Below are 19,524 nucleotides of genomic sequence, written 5' to 3'. Positions count from 1 at the left end.
TGCTACGTCACCATTTTCTGTGACGCAGCAGCGACCTTGTAAGTCGCTGTTATGATCGCTGCTTAGCTGTCAAACACAGCAGAAGCAGCAGCGATCATAACGACACGCGTCGCTGTGCTACATGTGCAGAAAGCAGGGAGCCGCGCACACCGCTTAGCGCTGGCTCCCTGCACTCCTAGCTACAGTACACATCGGGTTAATTACCCGATGTGTACTGCAGCTACATGTGCACAGAGCAGGAGCCGGCACTGGCAGCGAGAGTGGCGGACGCTGGTAACGAAGGTAAATATTGGGTAACCAGGGAAATGTCTTCCCTTGGTTACCCGATGTTTACCCTGGTTACAGGTCACCGCAGCTGCCAGACGCCGGCTCCTGCTCCCTGCTCGCTTCATTTCGTCGCTCTCTCGCTGTCACACACAGCGATGTGTGTGTCACAGCGGAAGAGCGACGACCAAAAAATGAAGCAGGACATTCAGCAACGAGCAGCGATCTCACAGCAGGGGCCAGCTCGTTGCTGGATGTCACACACAGCGACAAGCGACAACGACGGGACGTCACTGCTACGTCACAAAAAATGGTGACGTAGCAGCGACGTCGTTGTCGTCGTCGCTGTGTGTGACACCACCCTTATACTCAGTTCGGCTTATACTTTAGTATATACAGTAATCCATATCCATTGAATCAGACAAAAAGACTTCCATGCTAAAACTTTCAAATACTAAAAAACAAAAAAAATCCATTTGACTGAATGAAAAACGGACATTTTCAATCTCAGTAGTTTATTTTCATCTATTAAAGTGAGAATAATAACCAAACAACTCAAAAAGTACAAAAATAAGTTTTGCCATTTAAAAAATATATATCAGTAACCAATATTGCTGCCCTTCTTTTCAATCACAGTCAAAACTCATAACCTTTCTATTCGTGGAGACTGTACATTTCTTAGGGGTACTTTGCACGTTGCGACATCGCTACTGCGATATCGTCGGGTCAAATCGAAAGTGACGCACATCCGACGTCGCAACATGTAAAGCTTAGTAGAGAAGATGAATGAGCGTGAAACAGTCAAAAATCGCTGATCTGTGTCACGTCGTTCCTTTTCATAATGTCGGTGCGTCCGCAGGTACGATGTTGTTTGTCGTTCCTGCAGTTCCAAACATCGCTGTGTGTGAAGCCAGAGGAGCAACAAACATCTCCTTACCTGCGCCCGCCGTCCACCGGCAATGCGGAAGGAAGGAGGTGGGCAGGATGTTTACATCCCGCTCATCTCCGCCCCTCCGCTTCAATTGGCCGGCCGATTAGTGACGTCGCTGTGACGCTGAACGCACCGTCTCCTTGAAGGAGGGATTCTTTGGCAGTCACAGCGACGTCGCCGACCAGGTAAGTGCGTGTGAAGCTGCCGTAGCAATAATGTTCGCTACGGCAGATATCACAAGATATCGCATGTGTGATGGGGCGGGGACTATCGCGCTCGGCATCGCTATCATCGGCTAGGGATGTCGCAGCGTGCAAAGTACCCCTTAATCTGTTAACTATCCACTTTACTGCCTCCCAGAAAAAGTTGACTGTTTTCCTTAACCGTAAATCTTTTAAGAAGGGTTTAGCTTAGGTGAGGAAAGGGCCGGGTCATTATTCTTTCTTGGCCCAGTCTTGATGTTTCTACTCCTGCGTCTTGATCAGTGGTGGTCAGGTTTCAGCCATTTTTACATCGGCCGTGTCTCTGAGCTCTGAACACCTTGTACTTCTGGACACTCATGGGAGGTTACCGTTTTGGAATATATCAGCACTGGTCGCTTTGTAGAGTGGCATTGGGCGATAGTCGTGGGTAAGAGATTTACTCCTGATGCCCTTGAACTCTACATTGAACGACTGGTCCTGGCTGGGTGTGTGGACTTGTGCCATGCGAGCTGGGAACCCGTGCAGGCCACATACTGCCACTGACATTGGCTGACCAGGACCAGATGACGACTTCAAACAATAACTCTTTACTGTAGACTCATTCTCTGTTACAACGTCACGCTCCAGATAATGGGCACATATCTTCTAGCAGATAGATTATTGCAAGGCATGTTCAGACACAGTCTAAGCTTCCACTGAGTTCCTTCAGTTATTACAGGTACTGTTAAGCCCGCTTTACACACTACGATATCGTTAATGTTTTGTCGTCAGGGTCAAGTTGTTAGTGACGCACATCCAGCATCATTAACGATATCGCAGAGTGTGACACTGACCAGCGACCTCAAAAATTGTGAAAATCGTTCACCATGGAGAGGTCGTCCCAAAACCAAAAATCGGTAATGGTTGATTATCGATGTTGTTCCTCGTTCCTGCGGCAGCACACATCGCTGTGTATGACACCGCAGGAGCGAGGAATGTCTCCTTGCCTGCCGTCGGCCGCAATGCGGAAGGAAGGAGGTGGGCGGGATGTTATGTCCCGCTCATCTCCGCCCCTCCGCTTTGATTGGCCGGCCGCTTAATGATGTCGCGGTGACGTTGCTGTGATGCCGAACGTCCCTCCCCGTTGAGGGAGGGATTGTTCGGCAGTCACAGCGACGCCGCCGACCAGGTAAGTGCGTGTGACGCTGCCGTAGCGATAATGTTCGCTACGGCAGCGAACACACGATATCGCACACACGACAGGGGCGGGTGCTTACACGCTCGATATCGCTAGCAATTGCTAGCGATGTCGTAGCGTGTAAAGCCCGCTTAAGTTCCAGCCCAACCCAGCCAAGCAATATGTTCCATAGATCTGCTGTATACCTACATATATAGTGGTAATTGGCAGAAAAATAGCATTTAAAGTCTGGTTCCATTATTGGACAGTAGCTACAGGGAGAAAATGAAGTTATATTCTCCCTGCAGTCGCTCACTTCCATTCATCTGGACAGTGCAGGGAGTGGATACAATCGTCACTCATTATACAGTAAGCGTACCTCTAATCACTGCCTGGCACTTTGATTGATATCTCCTCTAACACATATGCTGTCAATCAATACAGCAGGGAGTGGTTACAGCCACTCTCAAAGTTTAGTAAGCAGTGATTATATTCATCATTTGCATCCCCCGAATAACTGGAAGTGAGTGACTGCAGGGAGAATGTAACTTCATTTTCTACCTTCAGCTGCTGCTCCAGTAACTGGTTAAACAGGATATAAACACTATATATGATATACAGGTAATCTGCAGGTAAATATGTCAGGTTCTCTTTACAAGAAGTTATCAGAAAATAGACCTTTGTTCATATTGACTTTTCATGGTAAGCAACATTTTGTAATGATGTATTTTTAATATTGTAATTTATTATCTATATTACCACTAATCCTGAAGTCTTGTAGTTTTTACTCTGGTACTGTACCTAATAATATGCTGAACCTTCTTGTTCTGTAAAGATATATTTGAGTAATACCATCAAAGGCAGAATTAAAATGAAATGTACCCTAATATTAAAACGGAGACAGATAACACAGGTTTAAACCATTACCAATAGGTGATGGTCACAGCTCACCTCCTCCTCCCTGTGCATTAATTTCTATACAGATCACAGAGCCTACCTAGAAAATTTTACAATACAAAGTCAATGAACATTTCCAGTCTATTACTTCCTCCATGTGACTACCGAAAAGTCATACTCTGAAAGATGATAACAGCAACTCATGCAAAATGCCCAGCCGTATAATCATTTACAGAAAATAGAATACAAAAATCTGCTATCAGGAAATAAAAATAGATATAAAAAATAAACTCATCTGATTTGCATCCCCAATGTGTCAAATCTCGATGGTCAATGTGGTTCTCATGAATACATATCAATTCCAATCAATTTAGAATGGTCAAAAAATAAAACGGAGCAGATAGGAATATATGGAAATCCTAAACTTGGATCTCTTGTTCAGAGAGGAGCTGCTGCAAAAATGGCTTCCAGTCAGAACAACTCATGTTTTAAATGGAATCTGTAGCAGGTTTTTGCTACCTCACCTGAGAGCCGCATAATATAGGTGAAGAGATCCTGAATCCAATGATGTATCACTTAGATTACTGGGTGCAGCAGTTCTTTTGGAAGTTCAGGTTCCAGTACTGGCATGGTGCCTCTAATCTGAGTCCCCTTCCCCCCGTCTTATACTCACACTATCTTTAATGGTCCATACCTGAACCACCAATTTTTTGTCCATTGCAGGTATTGGCGTCACAATGGTTCTCATATCAGGACTGGTAACTATATACTACAATGTTATTGTTGCCTACAGTCTATATTATTTATTTGCCTCGTTTACTAGTTACTTACCATGGACGGAGTGTTCCTACTGGGCAGACAGTAAATGTCGTAACGGTATATCAGGTCAGTATAATAGTTTTACTTTAGACTTTTATAGAAAAAGCATTGAAGAGTAAACTTTTAATTTTTTATTTTTTTTTTAATAATTTTGTCCAACATGGAAAGTTGTGAAACTTTGCAAATAACTTTATTAGGGTATTTGTCTTCGTGGCTGTAAAAAAAAAAGGTATGTAATTGGCTTCCATACTTTTGCTTTTTCCCAATCTATTCCCCTGTCTTTAGCTGCAGGAATAGCAGAATTTACTCGTTTGGAGTACAGCTGATGGCAGTGATGGGTCAGCTCAGTACTTCTCTCACTAAATCTGGTGATAAGCTGCTGCATGAGATTGTTCTGATAAGGCCGGTGTCAAACTTGCGATTGCCTTGCGTGTATCTCACACGAGTCTCGCGTTGCATCACCCGGCACGGACTCACACTCTGCTCACAGGAGTGGGTCGGTTGCATAGAGATGCATGTAACCGACCAGCTCCTGTGAGGAGAGTGTGAGTCCGTGCTGGGTGATGCACCGCGAAACTCGTGCAAGATACATGCAAGGAAATCGCAAGTGTGACACCGGCCTAAGTAGAACAATCAGAGGAGGAGCGAGGCACTGACTCATCACTGCCATCATCTGTACTCCAATTGAGTAAGCTCTAATATAAATCCAGAAGACTACTAGTAAATAGACTCGTGGAAAGCAGGAGTTTGGAAGTCAGGGACTTTTTTTTTTTACAGGAGTTAAGACAAATTTGCCAATAAAGTGATTTACAAATTTTGTTGACTAAATTATTAAAAAAAATAAGAAAGTTAAATTACTTTTTGGCCATATATTCTAGGCCCTTGTCAGGTTATTGGAGGGGGCTGTTGTAGGGGGTCGGGACATGGGGATATTTTTTATTAGTGCTCGTCTCATGTTCTGCCATTATACATAGCATTTATCTATATTGTATAAATGGAAAATGATTAAGAAATGTCTATAGAGTATTTCAATATATATCGACGCAGAACTCCTGCAACAATAAATATCTGCAGAGGAAAATCTGCTCTCAGTCCAAAGTGGCAAAATCAATAAATTGTGCAAATTTTCTTGAGTTAATATTGCGGCTTTTTATGCATTTCCCCCTTTATGTTGCATTTCATGATGTCTCATCCGTAAGGCTGCTACTGAATATACCTAAATCTCCAGATAATCCGTTCTCCATAGGATCATACACTAACTTTTTTTTTTTTATATTTTAGGCTTATGCAATGTGACGTTGGACAATGCTACAGTAACAATGAATGTGTCATGGGTAAATGCCAATAACCTCACATGCATTGCGGACAATGATACTGAACTTCCAAGCAAACAATACTGGGAGTAAGTATGAAAGGAATGAATATCATATAATTAGGAGGATGAATTCACATACGGTGGTAATGGGGCATCAGGAGACCAAGCCATGACAAATCTCCAAATGCAGCAATGATGCACAAATGTAAATGCTCCGGAAAAGCCATGTTCAAAAGTACGTGTATGTGGTTTTGTCATAGTGTGATATCATGTGTAATGGTATGACACTCTATTAATGTCACAAGGAGGTTTTTACAAACATCGCCGACTGTCATGGCGGCGTCAGGATCTGTAGAAAGTACAGATTCTGGCACTCTGCTTGCTAACTTCTCTGATGTCTGTGATCAGTGCACACAGACTCAGGTGTTGACCCACAGACTTGTAGTTCATAGGCAGGCTAGCAAGAGTTAATCTCCGCTGGGCTGCTTGATAGTCTCCTTTGATCACATACTATGGGGGAGCCCGTCACATTCGCTCCCCTCCTATATCTGTTGGCTGGTCACTTTAATGCCATCTATAGCTTCTCTATACTGGTCTGGTGTGGTGGTGTGATCCAGATTGTAGTGGTTGTAGTACTTTGTTGTGTTGAGCGGTTGTGGTGTTAACCCTTGTTTTCCCTTTGTTGCTGCCTTACTTCTCTTGCTTTTTTCCTTAGACTCTTACTGTTTATTCCTGTGAGTTTACAATGTGTCTGAGTTTTGGTTTTCCTCTGTCTGTCTTAACCTGTATTTCCATTACTCTTCTGCCCCTTCCTTCCCTGTGGAGGGAAATAGTTTAGATCTGAAGAATAGTAACAGTTCATAATCCTGGAAGCAACAGGGTCTTATCCTAAAACACTGTCAGTAAAGCTGCTATAAGGGTAGACTCACTCGGTGTGGTTGTGAGAGTCACAAAGTCACAACCACTGTAAGGCTATGTGCCCACGGGACAACGTGGAAGACCCGCAAATTTATGTGGATTTTCCACATAAATCCGGAGGTTTACGCAAGTACAAACACTCCCCATTTTATCCTAGGGGATTTGGGGATTACTGTATCAATGCTGCAGTATGTGCGGCTGCGGGACATGCTGCAGATTTCCCGAAGCCGCACATAACTGCATGTCAATTATTCATGCGAATCAAAAAGGGTCCGTGGAGCCTCTGTTAGGAGTCTCGACACAGAAAATAGCCAGATATCCCTGTGGGAAGGACCTAGCCAAGGAGTGGCTCTTTTTAGGAGACCCACATAACCATCATATTAAGTGGCCCTTTTAGTCAATATTCAACTCTTTGACAAGTTTAAAGATATGACAAGGGAAATACCAAGGCCAAGTATCCATCCACAGACAGCTGTTTCGGGGTATTACCCCTCATCAGTGTGGAGTAGGATTCTGGCTAGGTGGGAGCAATGCCTAGTAGACCAGCAAGACAGAACAATAACTGATCTCGGGGAGACCAGCCAGAGAAAACACTGCCGGCAGCCAACAAGGGCGCTCAAAACAGTGATATCCTAGGTGCATTGCCCTCTGGAAAGTATGCAAATCAAAAAAGGTCCGTGGAGCCTCTGTTAGGAGTCTCGACACAGAAAAGAGCCAGATATCCCTCCAGGAAGGACCTAGCCAAGGAGTTGCTCTTTTTAGGAGACCACCATAACCACCATATTAAGTGGCCCTTTTAGTCAATATCCAACTCTTTGACGAGTTTGAAGAAATTATTCATGCGGAAATATCTGCGGATGTCCCGCCTTTCCACTATGGCGGTATTTCCGCATTTGTCCCGCACGTTTACCGCAACAAAAATGCTCGAATCCCAAAGCAATGGATAGCTGCGGATTCCGGGGAGCAGCTGCAGTAAACCTGCAGACAAACCTGCGGCATAGTCCGCAAGTACATTGTCCCATGGGCACATAGCCTAATGGTGTAAATATGGCTGCAGCAGAACCCACATGGAGATGCAGTTTAAATTTAGAGAGAGAAAAGGGTTAATAGATCGCGCTGTCATAGAAAAGAGGATCCATGTAGAAGGAATGATTTTATTTGTCTACGCGTTTCAAAGCCTTATGGATCTTCCTCAGGACAAATCATATACCTATAATTTGTATATGATTTGTCCTGATGAAGAAGCCATAAGGCTTTGAAACGTGTAGACAAATAAAATCATTCCTTCTACATGGATCCTCTTTTCTACGGCAGCGTGGTCTATTAACTCTTTTCTCTCCAAATGTGAACTGCAGGAGAATAGTAAGGCATGGAACACCAGCATCTCCAACATCAGGGGTAATAAAAAGGTTAGATATAGCCTAGGGACAGTATAGGAGCCCCTGTCTCTCGCTACCCTGTAGTCACATCGCATCTATTAATTTACATAAATTTGCAAAGGCTTATCTATCTGCGGTTCCCATAAGTACCAACTATTTTGAAGCAAAATTGCATTCAAAACTGTAAAGCATTTTTAGGAGGGAGGGTGGGCCTCTTATGAAACATTAACGGTCTTTGTAAATACAACTAAATGCCCCATTACACGCAACGACGTATCTAACGATATATCGCCGGGGTCACGGATTCCGTGACGCACATCCGGCATCGTTAGCGACGTTGTTGCGTGTGACACCAACGAGCGGCCGTTAACAATGGAATATACTCACCTTATCGTCTATCGTTGACACGTCGTTCCTTTTCAAAAATCGTTGATTGTTGAGCACCCAGGTTGTTCGTTGTTCCCGAGGCAGCACACATCACTACGTGTGACACCTCGGGAACGACGAACTACAGCTTACCTGCGGCCGTCACCAATGCGGAAGGAAGGAGGTGGGTGGGATGTTCGTCCCGCTCATCTCCTCCCCTCCGCTTCTATTGGGCGGCGGCTTAGTGATGCCACTATGATGCTGCACGAACCGCCCCCTTACAAAGGAGGTGTGACGAACAAACGACGGGGGCAGGTGCTTTCACCAGCGATAACGCTAGCGATATCGCTGCGTGTAGCACCCCCTTAAAAGTAATAACTTTCTATAATTCTCTTAGCAAACGATCCATTGAAGATCTAAGACTGAGTATTTTAAATCTTTGTCTGTATTTAATTACTAATCAGAGCTTTGTTATATCTTCAGAAAAGTCACCCTGCAGCAGTCTAGGAGCCTCGATGAGACGGGGCATGTGGTTTGGTACCTAGCGCTTTGTCTACTGTTGGCGTGGATCATAACAGTTGCTGCATTATCGAAAGGCATACAGTCTTCTGGAAAGGTAAAGTTATCATATTACAGCTTCTTCATCATTGTATAACTTTGGACGTGATATCTAAAATTTGGGATTATTCAGCATCCAACTGCTGGATCCCCAGTCACTTAGTAAAATGAAAGAGAAGAAGTGTTCAGTCAAGCGCTGCTCTATTCTTGTACTGAAAATGTGTGGAGGTCGTAGCCCCAAGCAATAGCTTTGAAAACCTTCATGAAACCGTGGCACTTCGACTTACTACTTACTTCCTTGTAATATGAGGGGCTGGTTGCTGTTCCGGAGATCATCGATGCTGTGCACAACCTCATACTGGAAAATCCACGAATTTCAGCAAAGGCAATAGCAGACATCATGGGGATTTCCCGTGAACGTGTTTGTGTCAATATTCATGAACATTTGGACATGAGGAAGTGATCTGCAAAGTGGATCCCCAAATGTTTGAGAACAGATCAGAGAAGCATGCGAGTGAAAACTTCCGATCCATTTGTCAGTGTTTCCGGGCTGATAAGAACTTCCTGGATAGACTGGTCACTATTGATGAGACCTGGATTTATTTGTATGACCCTGAAAACAAGGAGCAGTCAAAAGAGTGGAGGCATAGTGGGTCTCCTCATCCAAAGAAGTTCAGGGTGCAAACATCAGCCACTAAGGTGATGGCATTAGTGTTCTGGGATAAGGAGGGCGTGCTGCTAGTGGACTACCTTCAAAAGGGTTCCATCATCAATGCAAGGTATTACATTGAACTTTTGGACCAATTGAAAGTGGCTCTGAAGGCCAAATGGCGTGGCAAGCTGTCCAAAGGAATCTTGTTCCTGTAAGACAATGCCTCTGCTCACACTGCACAAGCGGCCACGGCAAAACTGGCAGAGCTGGGCTTCCAGCTGGTTGACCACCCACCTTATTCACCAAATCTAGCTCCCTCCAACAATCATCTGTTTCCAAACCTGAAGAAACACCTCAAAGGTACCAAATTTCACACCATTTCTGATGCCATGGCTGCTACGGATGCCTGGTTTGAGGCACAACTGAAATTCTTCTTTTTGCTAGGCTTACTGAACTTGGAATATTGATGTAAGAAGTGTGTTGACATCAGTGGAGAGTATGAGGAATAAATGTAAAGTTTCATCATCCCATCTCATTTCTTTCTGGATAAACCCAAAGACTTATCAGCAGTCCCTCGTAAGCGGTGGATGCCGCACTATCATGCTGCTGCATACAGATGTCTCCTGGCAATCAGTAGTGATAAGGGTCCAGCAGTGACCGTAACGTTGCATGTTTATTTTTTGGGCTCGCAAACAGCTTTGTAATAAATATATGAAATAGTTTGGTTTTCAAAATATTGGAGTACCAAGTATCTGTCTTCACATTATAGCTTTGAAAACCTGTCAAGTTTTCTGAAACTCCAAGTATGTTTTAATCTTATAAAGGTAATGAGTAACTAACTGCCTCTTTGCTCCTAATTAGGTGGTGTACTTCACTGCCCTATTCCCCTATGTTGTCCTAGTTATCCTCCTTATAAGAGGGGTAACACTGGAGGGGGCACGGGATGGAATTGAATATTATATTGGGCAACAGTCTGACATCAGTAAGCTCAGTAATGGTGAAGTATGTATTTTTCATTTAACTTTTTATTTTTTCAAAAAAATGTGATTTAGACTAATACTGGGATGGACAAAAGTTATTTTAAAGGAAGCCCCTTGATCATCACTGGTCAGTGGATGACCCTTTTCTAATCAGATGGATATTTTATTCACTTGCAGAAATAAGGTTACTTCAAACTCTGATCATCATTACGGAGTTTTGCGTTAATCAAACTTGTCTGTCATGACCCCAGCTTTATCTTCAGGGCACTTCCATTCATGCTGTGCCAGTTATAATTCTGCTCTGCAATGTGTTGCTGGTCCCTTGTAAGTTTTAATCCTGCCTCCCGTCCTGTTTACATTCGTCCACCCTGCTTCCCGTCCTGACTGTGTCCGCTCCCCCTCCTCCTGTCTTGACTGTGTACATGCTCCCTGCCTCCCGTCCTGACTTTCCATCCCCTCCGTTTTCCATCCTGACCGCCTTCGTTCCTCTCTGACTCCCATCCTCCCTCCTATGTTGTTCCATCCTCCTGTACTCCCTGCTATAAACTGTTCTCCCAGCTCCCGACTTCGGCTTGTCTATAAACTCTGGTTTCTGCACTTCCCCAGTCTTTGACGTTCCCTCTCGTGTTGTGAATGTTAGTTATGTCTTGGCTGCTGGGAGGCTCCCTCTGGTGGCCGGGAAGGGTTTGGACAGAGACCAGGTGGGTTGTGCAGTGGGTGTTTCCTTTCCTAACTCTCTGCTTATTTAAGTCCTGGTCTGATTGCAGGCTGTTGCCGGATGTCAGTTGTTATTTGTATCTTTAGCCTGCTTTACACCACATCTTCCCCAGATAAGTGCTTGCTGTTTATTTATGGTCTGGTTCTTTGTTTATCTGGGTTTGTCATTTTGCTGTGGTTATTTTCAGTTTATTTGCTTGCAGGGATTTTCCCCCTTAGTGGATTGTTGAGGAACTCCCTGCAGTTCTGTGTGGAGTATAGCTCCTTTGGGTCCATGTGTTTGTGGCTTGTTGACTTTGTTATGATTCTTGTTTTCTGTTCATTGGTATGACAAGGGCACCTGGTATAGGACGGAGTTCAGATTGAGCGATCTGAGGGCCTTTTTGTACTATCAGGAAGTTGGTATTTTGCAGGGTTTTTCTCTGACAACCATTAGTCCCTTTCCTGTCTTTTCCTATTTTAGTCAGCGGGGGCCTCACCTTTTGCTAATCCTGTCATCTATCTGTGTATTGTGTTATATCACCGCAGTCTTTGAATGTGGGGGGCTTGCTATTCTTGTCTATTTTCTGAGGCAGAGAGTTATTCATCTTTCCTACCTTTAGGATAGTTAGTTCTCCGGCTGGGTCCGCGGTGCACAGGATGTTAGTTCACCCCTCGGCTACTTCTAGTTGTGTTGGTTAGTAAGGGGATGGCGGCCAGATTAGTTGCCAATGCTCTTGTCACCTTTTTGCCAATGATTTGTGGTGGTCTTCCATGGTTCCGGATCATAACACTCTCGGCTCCTGACTCGACTCTCCCTGGACTCTGTCTCCGGCTGACCCCTTGTACCTCATCAACATCCTGATTCTCTCTCCGGCCCGTATGACCATCCACTTCTTCCACTGGGTAGACTACTGGGTAGACTACTGGGTAGACTTGTGCCCTCTAGTGGAGGATTGCTGTCAGCACTCTCCTGGTGCTCCGGCTCCTCCTGCCGTTTAAGTCTAGTGCCAACTAGTGGGGAATCCCTACTTAGCACTCTCCTGGTATTCCAGCTCCCCCTGCTGGTTCATTACACTGTCCTTAGTACTATGCTGAACTTATAAATGGTTAATACAATGTTTATTTAGGTTATCGCAGCCTTTTGGTCCTTGAGACAATACACTTTCTTGTGGGGGAATTGACCGTTCAGAGGTCATCTAGATTTCACGAGCCATCTCACTCTTTATCATTTACTTACAAGGCATCAGTAACTTGAACTTCATTCTTCGTCCACTGACTTAATCGTCCAGCAATAGCAAGATATGTGTCACAGTATAATTGTAGTCTACTGATGATGACATCCATGTCCCATTTTAATAGTTATTTCCCTTTACTTTCCCAGGTTTGGAGTGATGCTGCTACTCAAATATTTTATTCCCTCTCTACGGCATGGGGAGGACTGATCGCACTTTCTTCGTACAATAAATTCCATAATAACAGCTACTGGGATTCCATATTTGTCTGCATAGTCAACTGCCTGACCAGCATCCTCGCGGGGTTCTCAGTCTTCTCCATCTTAGGACACATGGCTTTTATCTCTGGGAAAAAAGTCTCAGAAGTAGTTGCTGAAGGTAACAGATGTTCCTGGAATGAAATGAGGAGTAAACTTCTAGTTCTAGATGTCTTAAAATGGCCATAAACATAGATTAATGTCAGATGAACCTGTTGAATGTGAATAGGGGTCTTCAGACAATCACGTATTGTATTAGAGGGGTCTGACTGTAGCCTCTTCCTCTCACCTCATAGAGAACATGTCGATATGCTTGTATGACAGCTCTATACCACTTGGTGTAACATGGTGGAGTAAACCTTCAGGTGATATACAAAATTGGGAAAATTATTGACTTCTTATGGCAAACCAGTCAGATGTGATAAGATGATGGGATGGTCAAGGGTCAAGTATGTGGAAAACATTGTCTATGGTTTCTCATGTGCAAAGCATTGGACAAAGACTAAAAGCTCTTTCTTTAATCCTATATACAGTATGTACTATGTATATAATTCTAAGGTTTAAAGATCCACAAAGACTCAATAATATCTATATTTCATCATTGGTAATACATGGACTAACCATTCTGCAATTGGACCAAACACACCCATAGCAGCGGACATACTCTATGGCAAGGGGCACTAGTAAGAACAGTTGGGTCATGATACATACCGTAGTACTTCTCCATTTCTTATACCACTGTAAATGCTATAAATCGATAATCAATATAATTTTAATCAAACTAATCAAGGAAACTTTCTTTGTAGGATTCGGCTTGGCATTTATTGCCTATCCAGATGCATTGACAAAGTTACCAATATCTCCACTATGGGCCATTTTATTCTTCTGCATGCTCTTTACATTAGGACTTGACTCGCAGTTTGCTACGATAGGTAAGCTGAGCTGAACAACTAACTTTTGATACTCTAGGTGTTGGGAACACTTGGCCCCAAAGTTCGACTATTTCACTGGTTATAAATAGGGATGATCGAATACTTCGATTATTCGGCTTCGCGAATATTTTCCGAATACCTCGCTGCTATTCGACTATTCACGAATAGTCGATGCGCAATATAAGTCTATGGGAAACCCGAAGAACAAATATTCAATACTATTTGGGCTTCCCATAGACTTACATTGCGCATCGAATAGTCGAATAGCGGCGAGGTATTCGGAAAATATTTGCGAAGCCAAATATTTGAAGTATTCGATCATCCCTAGTTATAAACTCTAAGCTTTGCATCCTGTTAAAATAACAGTTTGGGGCAATGGAACTTATTATTGTAACAATAAGGTCAGATATGCAATAAATAATAATAATAATAATAATTAATAATAATAATATGCAACATGCAATAGGAATGACTCAGTGGTGAATGTAATATTTTTTATTAGGCAGGAATGGGGAGATGGAAGAGGGTTGGATAAGTGAAGGGCAATACAGAAATTCAAAACAAATAACTCAAATTACAGTTTGCAAGTTTCACAGTTACCCTTGACTCATTGGGTACATGTAGTCACTGAAGGCTAATCCTGGTCCTTCCGTCAGGGGAGAGTTGCTGTCGCACTACTCATAGTCATATCATACAATTAAAGAAGAAAACTTAGACTCTCAAAAATCGTTGTATGTTACTAAATGTTGCACAGTTGTGATGCTATACTCTATGCCAACAGTTATCTTTAGTAACTAGCTATTCTCTCTTTGGCTATCTCAGTATCGTGTGTTAAGGCGGGAAGTGATGGCCCGGCTCAATTGTATGCAGCTGCGGCACAAATATTTGTTTCTCAGAATCTGGTTCTCGTTGTCCAATCTTCTGTGTTTGACCACCTAGTTTGATCCTCTTCTGTTGGAGGTATTCAGGTTCCTTTGGGTATTTTGGGTATTCGGTCTTTGGGTTACTGTGGAAATGGTATTCAATCTTTGGGTTCCTCTGGCGATGGTATTCGGTCTTTGAGTTCCCATGGTGACGTTATTTGATCTCTGGGTTCCTCTGGCGATGATACTCAGTCTTTGAGTTCCACTGGTAATGTTTTCAGTCTTCAGGTTTCTCTGGTGATGGTATGCAATTTTCTGGTTCTTCTGAACTCAATATACTTAAAGATGACTCTACTACAGATGACACAGGCTTGTCCGCTTCACACATGTCTGCTCCCCTTGTAATGCTGACTTTAACTCTGCCTTCTCACTGCCGGCCTAGCTCTCTGTATTTTGTGACTATGCAGCAGTTGTCAACTGGCTCGGTATCCCCTATTAAAGGGAACCTGTCACCGGATGTTCAGAATACTTAACTAACGGTCGGTGCGGAGCAGATTGGTCGGATGGGTCGTCTCCCTTCTCCGGGTCCCGCGCCTCCTCTTTCGGCCATCTCCATCTTCCTTCTGAAGCTAGTGTGGATGACGCGTTCTACGTCATCTACACTAGCCAACAGTGAGGTCCTGCGCAGGTGCACTTTGATCGCCCTTCTCAAGAGGAGGTGTGGACCGGGAGAAGGGAGATGCCCATCCGACCAGTCTGCTCCGCACCGACCATTAGGTGAGTATTATAAACATCCGGTGACAAGTTCCCTTTAACTCTTCTTCTGAGGAAACACACTCCTTGTAGATCAGTTCCTTGTTGTCTAGCAGATGCCGATGTTGATGTACAAATGCCATGGAACAATGAATATGAGTATCTTCTTCCTGCCACCCTCTTACATTATCATCACGGGGGATCATCTTCCCAAACTGTGGTTGCTCAGAGAGTTTTTGCACCAAAACATCTAGATCTAGAACCTGGAATGGCAACAGCAGTTCACAATCTGATCTCTTCCTTATGTCATACCTAAAGCAAGTTGTATCAGGGGAAAAAACACACCACACATTTATGTTATACCATGGCAATATGCGCTGGGTCCTCATTCCTACATCATGCTTTTTCAATATGCCAATTCACCCGATGATTAAGCACATGGCAATATATTGCATATTGTCACTGATCAGGTCCTTTATATTATTTTTATGCTGCGTTAGTTATTGCACATTTTTTCATTGTCGAATACTATTTGACATCACTTTAGGGTTAGTGTCTATGTGCATCTATTTCGGATATCCATTATATGTCTATGGCTCTTTTGGTTCTAATGCCAGTCTTATGGGTTGTATCCTGTTTCTGGTGCTATGAGCACTTTTTAAATGTTTTATTTGTCCTGTCTAGGATTTTGTGCTTGCTATACAATAAGGATTTATCTTGTTAAAATGTATGAACTGCAACCGATCCATTTTGAATTACATATGTATTACATGTATTTTGGTTAGCAGTCCAATAACATACGGGAGATGCTCAGTCCATTGGTATTTTCTGATATTTATGATTGCATTTCCACAAGAAAGTGCCATTCTAGGCAAGTCATTGCTGATTTAAATGACACCATTTTTAATAAATTAGTGACTCTTCAGGCTCTAGCTTGTTTAATATAAAATAAACTATTACCATATTTTTTGGATTATAAAACGTACTTTTCCTCCCAAAAATTTGGGAAGAAAATGAAGGGTGCGTCTTAAAATCCGAATATAGCTTACTGGGAGGTGGAGAATTGGCGCAGGGGGTCTGTCTGTACGGGTGGCCGGCTGGCTCTCTGTGCGGGTGGCTCTCTATGCGGCCGGCTGTCTGTTCGGGTGGCCACGTGCCTCTCTGTGTGTGCAGCCGGCTGTCTCTCGGTGCGGGCGGCCAGCTGCCTCTCTGTGTGGGTGTAGAAACTTAGCACTCAAAATAAATGTGAATAGTGGTCTTTTATTGAGAAGAAGTTGTAAGATCAGCACAACCACAGACGTTTCGGTCAAAGACCTTCATCAGTGTGCGTGAAGGGGGTCCTCAGAAGGTGTAGCAACTGGAGTAGTCAGGTATGATGCGGTGTCCACTGCTGTCAATGTGGCAATGTGGACACTGCGTCATACCTAACTATGCCAGTTACTACGCTTTTCTGAGGACCCCCTGCATGCACACTGATGAAGGTCTTTGACCGAAACGTTTGTGCTTGTGTTGGTCCTACAACTTCTTCTCAATAGAAGACCATTATTCACATTTATCTTGAGTGCCAATTTTCTACACCTATTTCAGACAGTTTTGGACCCTACTTGAGCACCACCCCAGAAGTGCCGTGTGTATCAACTCTCTGTGTGGGCAGCGGCTGTGTGCCTCACTGTGCGGGCAGCTTGCTGGCTTACTGTGCGGGCAGCCGGCTGGCTGTGTGTCTGTGCTGGCAGTGGAAGTTGCGATGGCTGTGCGGCAAGTGTCCCAGATGCTCTAGCTTCAAATGATGGTGCCTGGAGTCAGCATGTGCACAGATGGAGCTCTCGGCTGAAAGCTCCAACTGCACACGCGCCGCTCCGGGCGCCATTTCTTTGAAGCCAGCACTGCCGACAGAGCTTCTGGGACACTGCCTCACTGGCCCGCAGTTTTCGCTGCCAGCACAACTTCCGCTGCCAGCACAGACCCACCGCTGCCAGCACAGACCCCACCACTGCCCAGACTCCTCCAGCACCGCCCATGCCTTCTGTGACTCCACTCCACCACCGCTGCTGCCCCTCCCCGTAAGACAACACCAAAGTATAAGACGGACCCAATTTTTTTGTTTACCTTTTTATCTCTAAATTTGGAGTGCGTCTTATAATCCAATGCGTCTTATGAAGTGAAAAATACAGTATATCATTTTTGTGATATACCTTAGGCTTATATTCATCCCCATTTCAAAGATCTCTACCTGCTGTCAGTGAACATAATGAATTCTTAATATTAAGAACAAGTTTTAATCATTGCTGATTACATGTCTTGTTAAAGATGTTTTCCTGAACTTTTCAAAATTTATGTTCAAATCATTAAAAAATAAAAAATAAACATTACTTACCATTCAAATCCATCAAACCAGAAGTTATGAAGCTCCATTTGCCGGTGAATGATTGACAGGACATCATAAAATGTGCATTGATGCCCCGGTTATTAGTCACCTGACCTCAGTAGATAATCATTGATTAGAACATTCACAATTCCTGATAAAGTATAAATCTCCAAACTAACTCACTTGTATGTTAGCATAAAAAGCTCATTGTGAGTTAATAAAAACATAACCTTTAATTAATATAAAATACAAAAAACTTGCACACCTAATAAAAAATACCCCATACTCTGACAGATACAAAAAAAAAATGAATATCCACCATGAACCAATGGACAATCTATTACTTTCATCAATGTATAGCCAAAGGCTTAGGTATAGTTGAATGGACAAATGTGAATATGTCTTTATCCAAAACTGACTTAATCTGTGAAACGGTAATGTTCTAGTTAGTGTATAGCCAAAATACATGGTATAATAGGGTTGACAATAGCCATAAATATACACTAATAAACGTTCTCAAGCAATGTAGAATAAAGAGAGTGAAAAATAAAACAGTCTTATCCATTGGTGGATGTCTAGATGATGGCGACCTTCGGTTGGTATCAGTGCTGAGTAGACTCGTCCATCCTATTAGGCGAGACCTGAGAACTGACCTGTTGGGCACTATTCATACTGTCTTAGACCTTCAACTTTCCAAAGATCCTGCCCTCAAAAGGGCAGTCCCTATATGGAAGAAGCCCTACAGGAGCAACATGTGACTCCCAATGCGTTTCTTCCTCACAGGATCATTAGTGGATAAAACTACACAACTTAGATGGAAAGAGGGTTATAGTACCAATATCCATAAGGTGGATATCGTGGTTTTCACGGGGTCCCTCTCCGATATTACACAATCAACAGAGCGAGAGATGATTGAACAATCCAAAGAACATTTATTCCAAACAAGTTAGAAGGTCCATAAAAATAATCCACCACACAGAGGATAAAGTAGTCCAGTAATGGGATAAATGTCCTGGGATCAGTCACAGTTCTCCAGCAGTCCTTTTCCAGGGAAATCTGGGTTTCTCAACAGCTCTATGGGGTGCTGCCTGTAGCTGCAGCTTCTCCCCCAGAGGATCAATCTTCCAGCTTGTCTCTTGCCCTTCCCAGCTATATTGAATAATCTCCCAGGTAATCAAATAGTTTAGATGGATCACAGGCCCCCCTCCCCCAGACTAAGGGCCAAAAGCCCGGCGGGGGTGATTAACCTACCTTAACAGGACAATGTACACAGAATGGACAGAGCACCACGCCTGAAATACAAATCTGCACAAAACTATACACAACCCCCCATATTCCACCATCACAGTGGTCAGCAACTGCACAAAGAATAACTACAAAATAGGTGGTTTCCAATAAGGAAAATACCAATCAGAGACTCCCATAGGTGTATCTGCTGTATGCAAAGGCATTTGCTACTGTAGAGCTTCTTCCACATGTGGACTGACCTTGTGAGGTTAGGAGCTTTGGGACATTGAGGGCCTGATACAGTATGAATATAGCCCGATAGGTTAGCTCTCAGGCCTTGCCTAGTAGGATGGACAAGTCAACTAAGGACTGACACTAACCGAAGGTCTCCATCCTCTGGTCATTCATCAATGGGTGAGACGGTTCTATTTTTCACCCTCTCTACTGTGTTGTACATTGTTTGAGAGCATTTATTGCTATGTATTTCTGACCATTGTCAGTCCTGTTATACCAAGTGTTTTGGCTGTAAACAAACTAGAACATTACTGTCTCACAGATTAAGTCAGCTTTGGATACAGACATAAGTATATTTATCTGACCATGACGGCTTTTCAACATCTGAATAGTTATCCAATGACTGCAAGAAGAAAGTATAATAAAATGTTGTATTTTACCAACAAGATTACCAAAGTGTTAGCGGACATTGTGTGCCCCGGTGCATACAGTTAGGTCCAGAAATATTTGGACAGTGACACAAT

The 19,524-nt window shown here is 43.4% G+C and overlaps 1 protein-coding gene across 1 annotated transcript in view; it reads left to right on the top strand.

The window, feature by feature from the left end:
• The window catches only part of LOC142250464 (sodium- and chloride-dependent neutral and basic amino acid transporter B(0+)-like), a 45,352-nt gene that overhangs the window by 13,198 nt on the left and 12,630 nt on the right, over positions 1-19,524 (top strand). The window contains exons 4-9 of the mRNA XM_075322651.1: positions 4,175-4,336; positions 5,552-5,672; positions 8,732-8,864; positions 10,320-10,460; positions 12,519-12,747; positions 13,433-13,558. Coding sequence (XP_075178766.1) covers positions 4,175-4,336; positions 5,552-5,672; positions 8,732-8,864; positions 10,320-10,460; positions 12,519-12,747; positions 13,433-13,558 — 912 coding nt within the window. The remainder of the gene's footprint in view (positions 1-4,174; positions 4,337-5,551; positions 5,673-8,731; positions 8,865-10,319; positions 10,461-12,518; positions 12,748-13,432; positions 13,559-19,524) is intronic.

The sequence above is a fragment of the Anomaloglossus baeobatrachus genome, chromosome 9 (assembly GCF_048569485.1).
Source record: "Anomaloglossus baeobatrachus isolate aAnoBae1 chromosome 9, aAnoBae1.hap1, whole genome shotgun sequence".
In the NCBI taxonomy this organism is placed as follows: domain Eukaryota; kingdom Metazoa; phylum Chordata; class Amphibia; order Anura; family Aromobatidae; genus Anomaloglossus; species Anomaloglossus baeobatrachus.
Note: the sequence above shows the minus strand (reverse complement) of the source record. Positions and strands in the feature narration are given on the sequence as shown.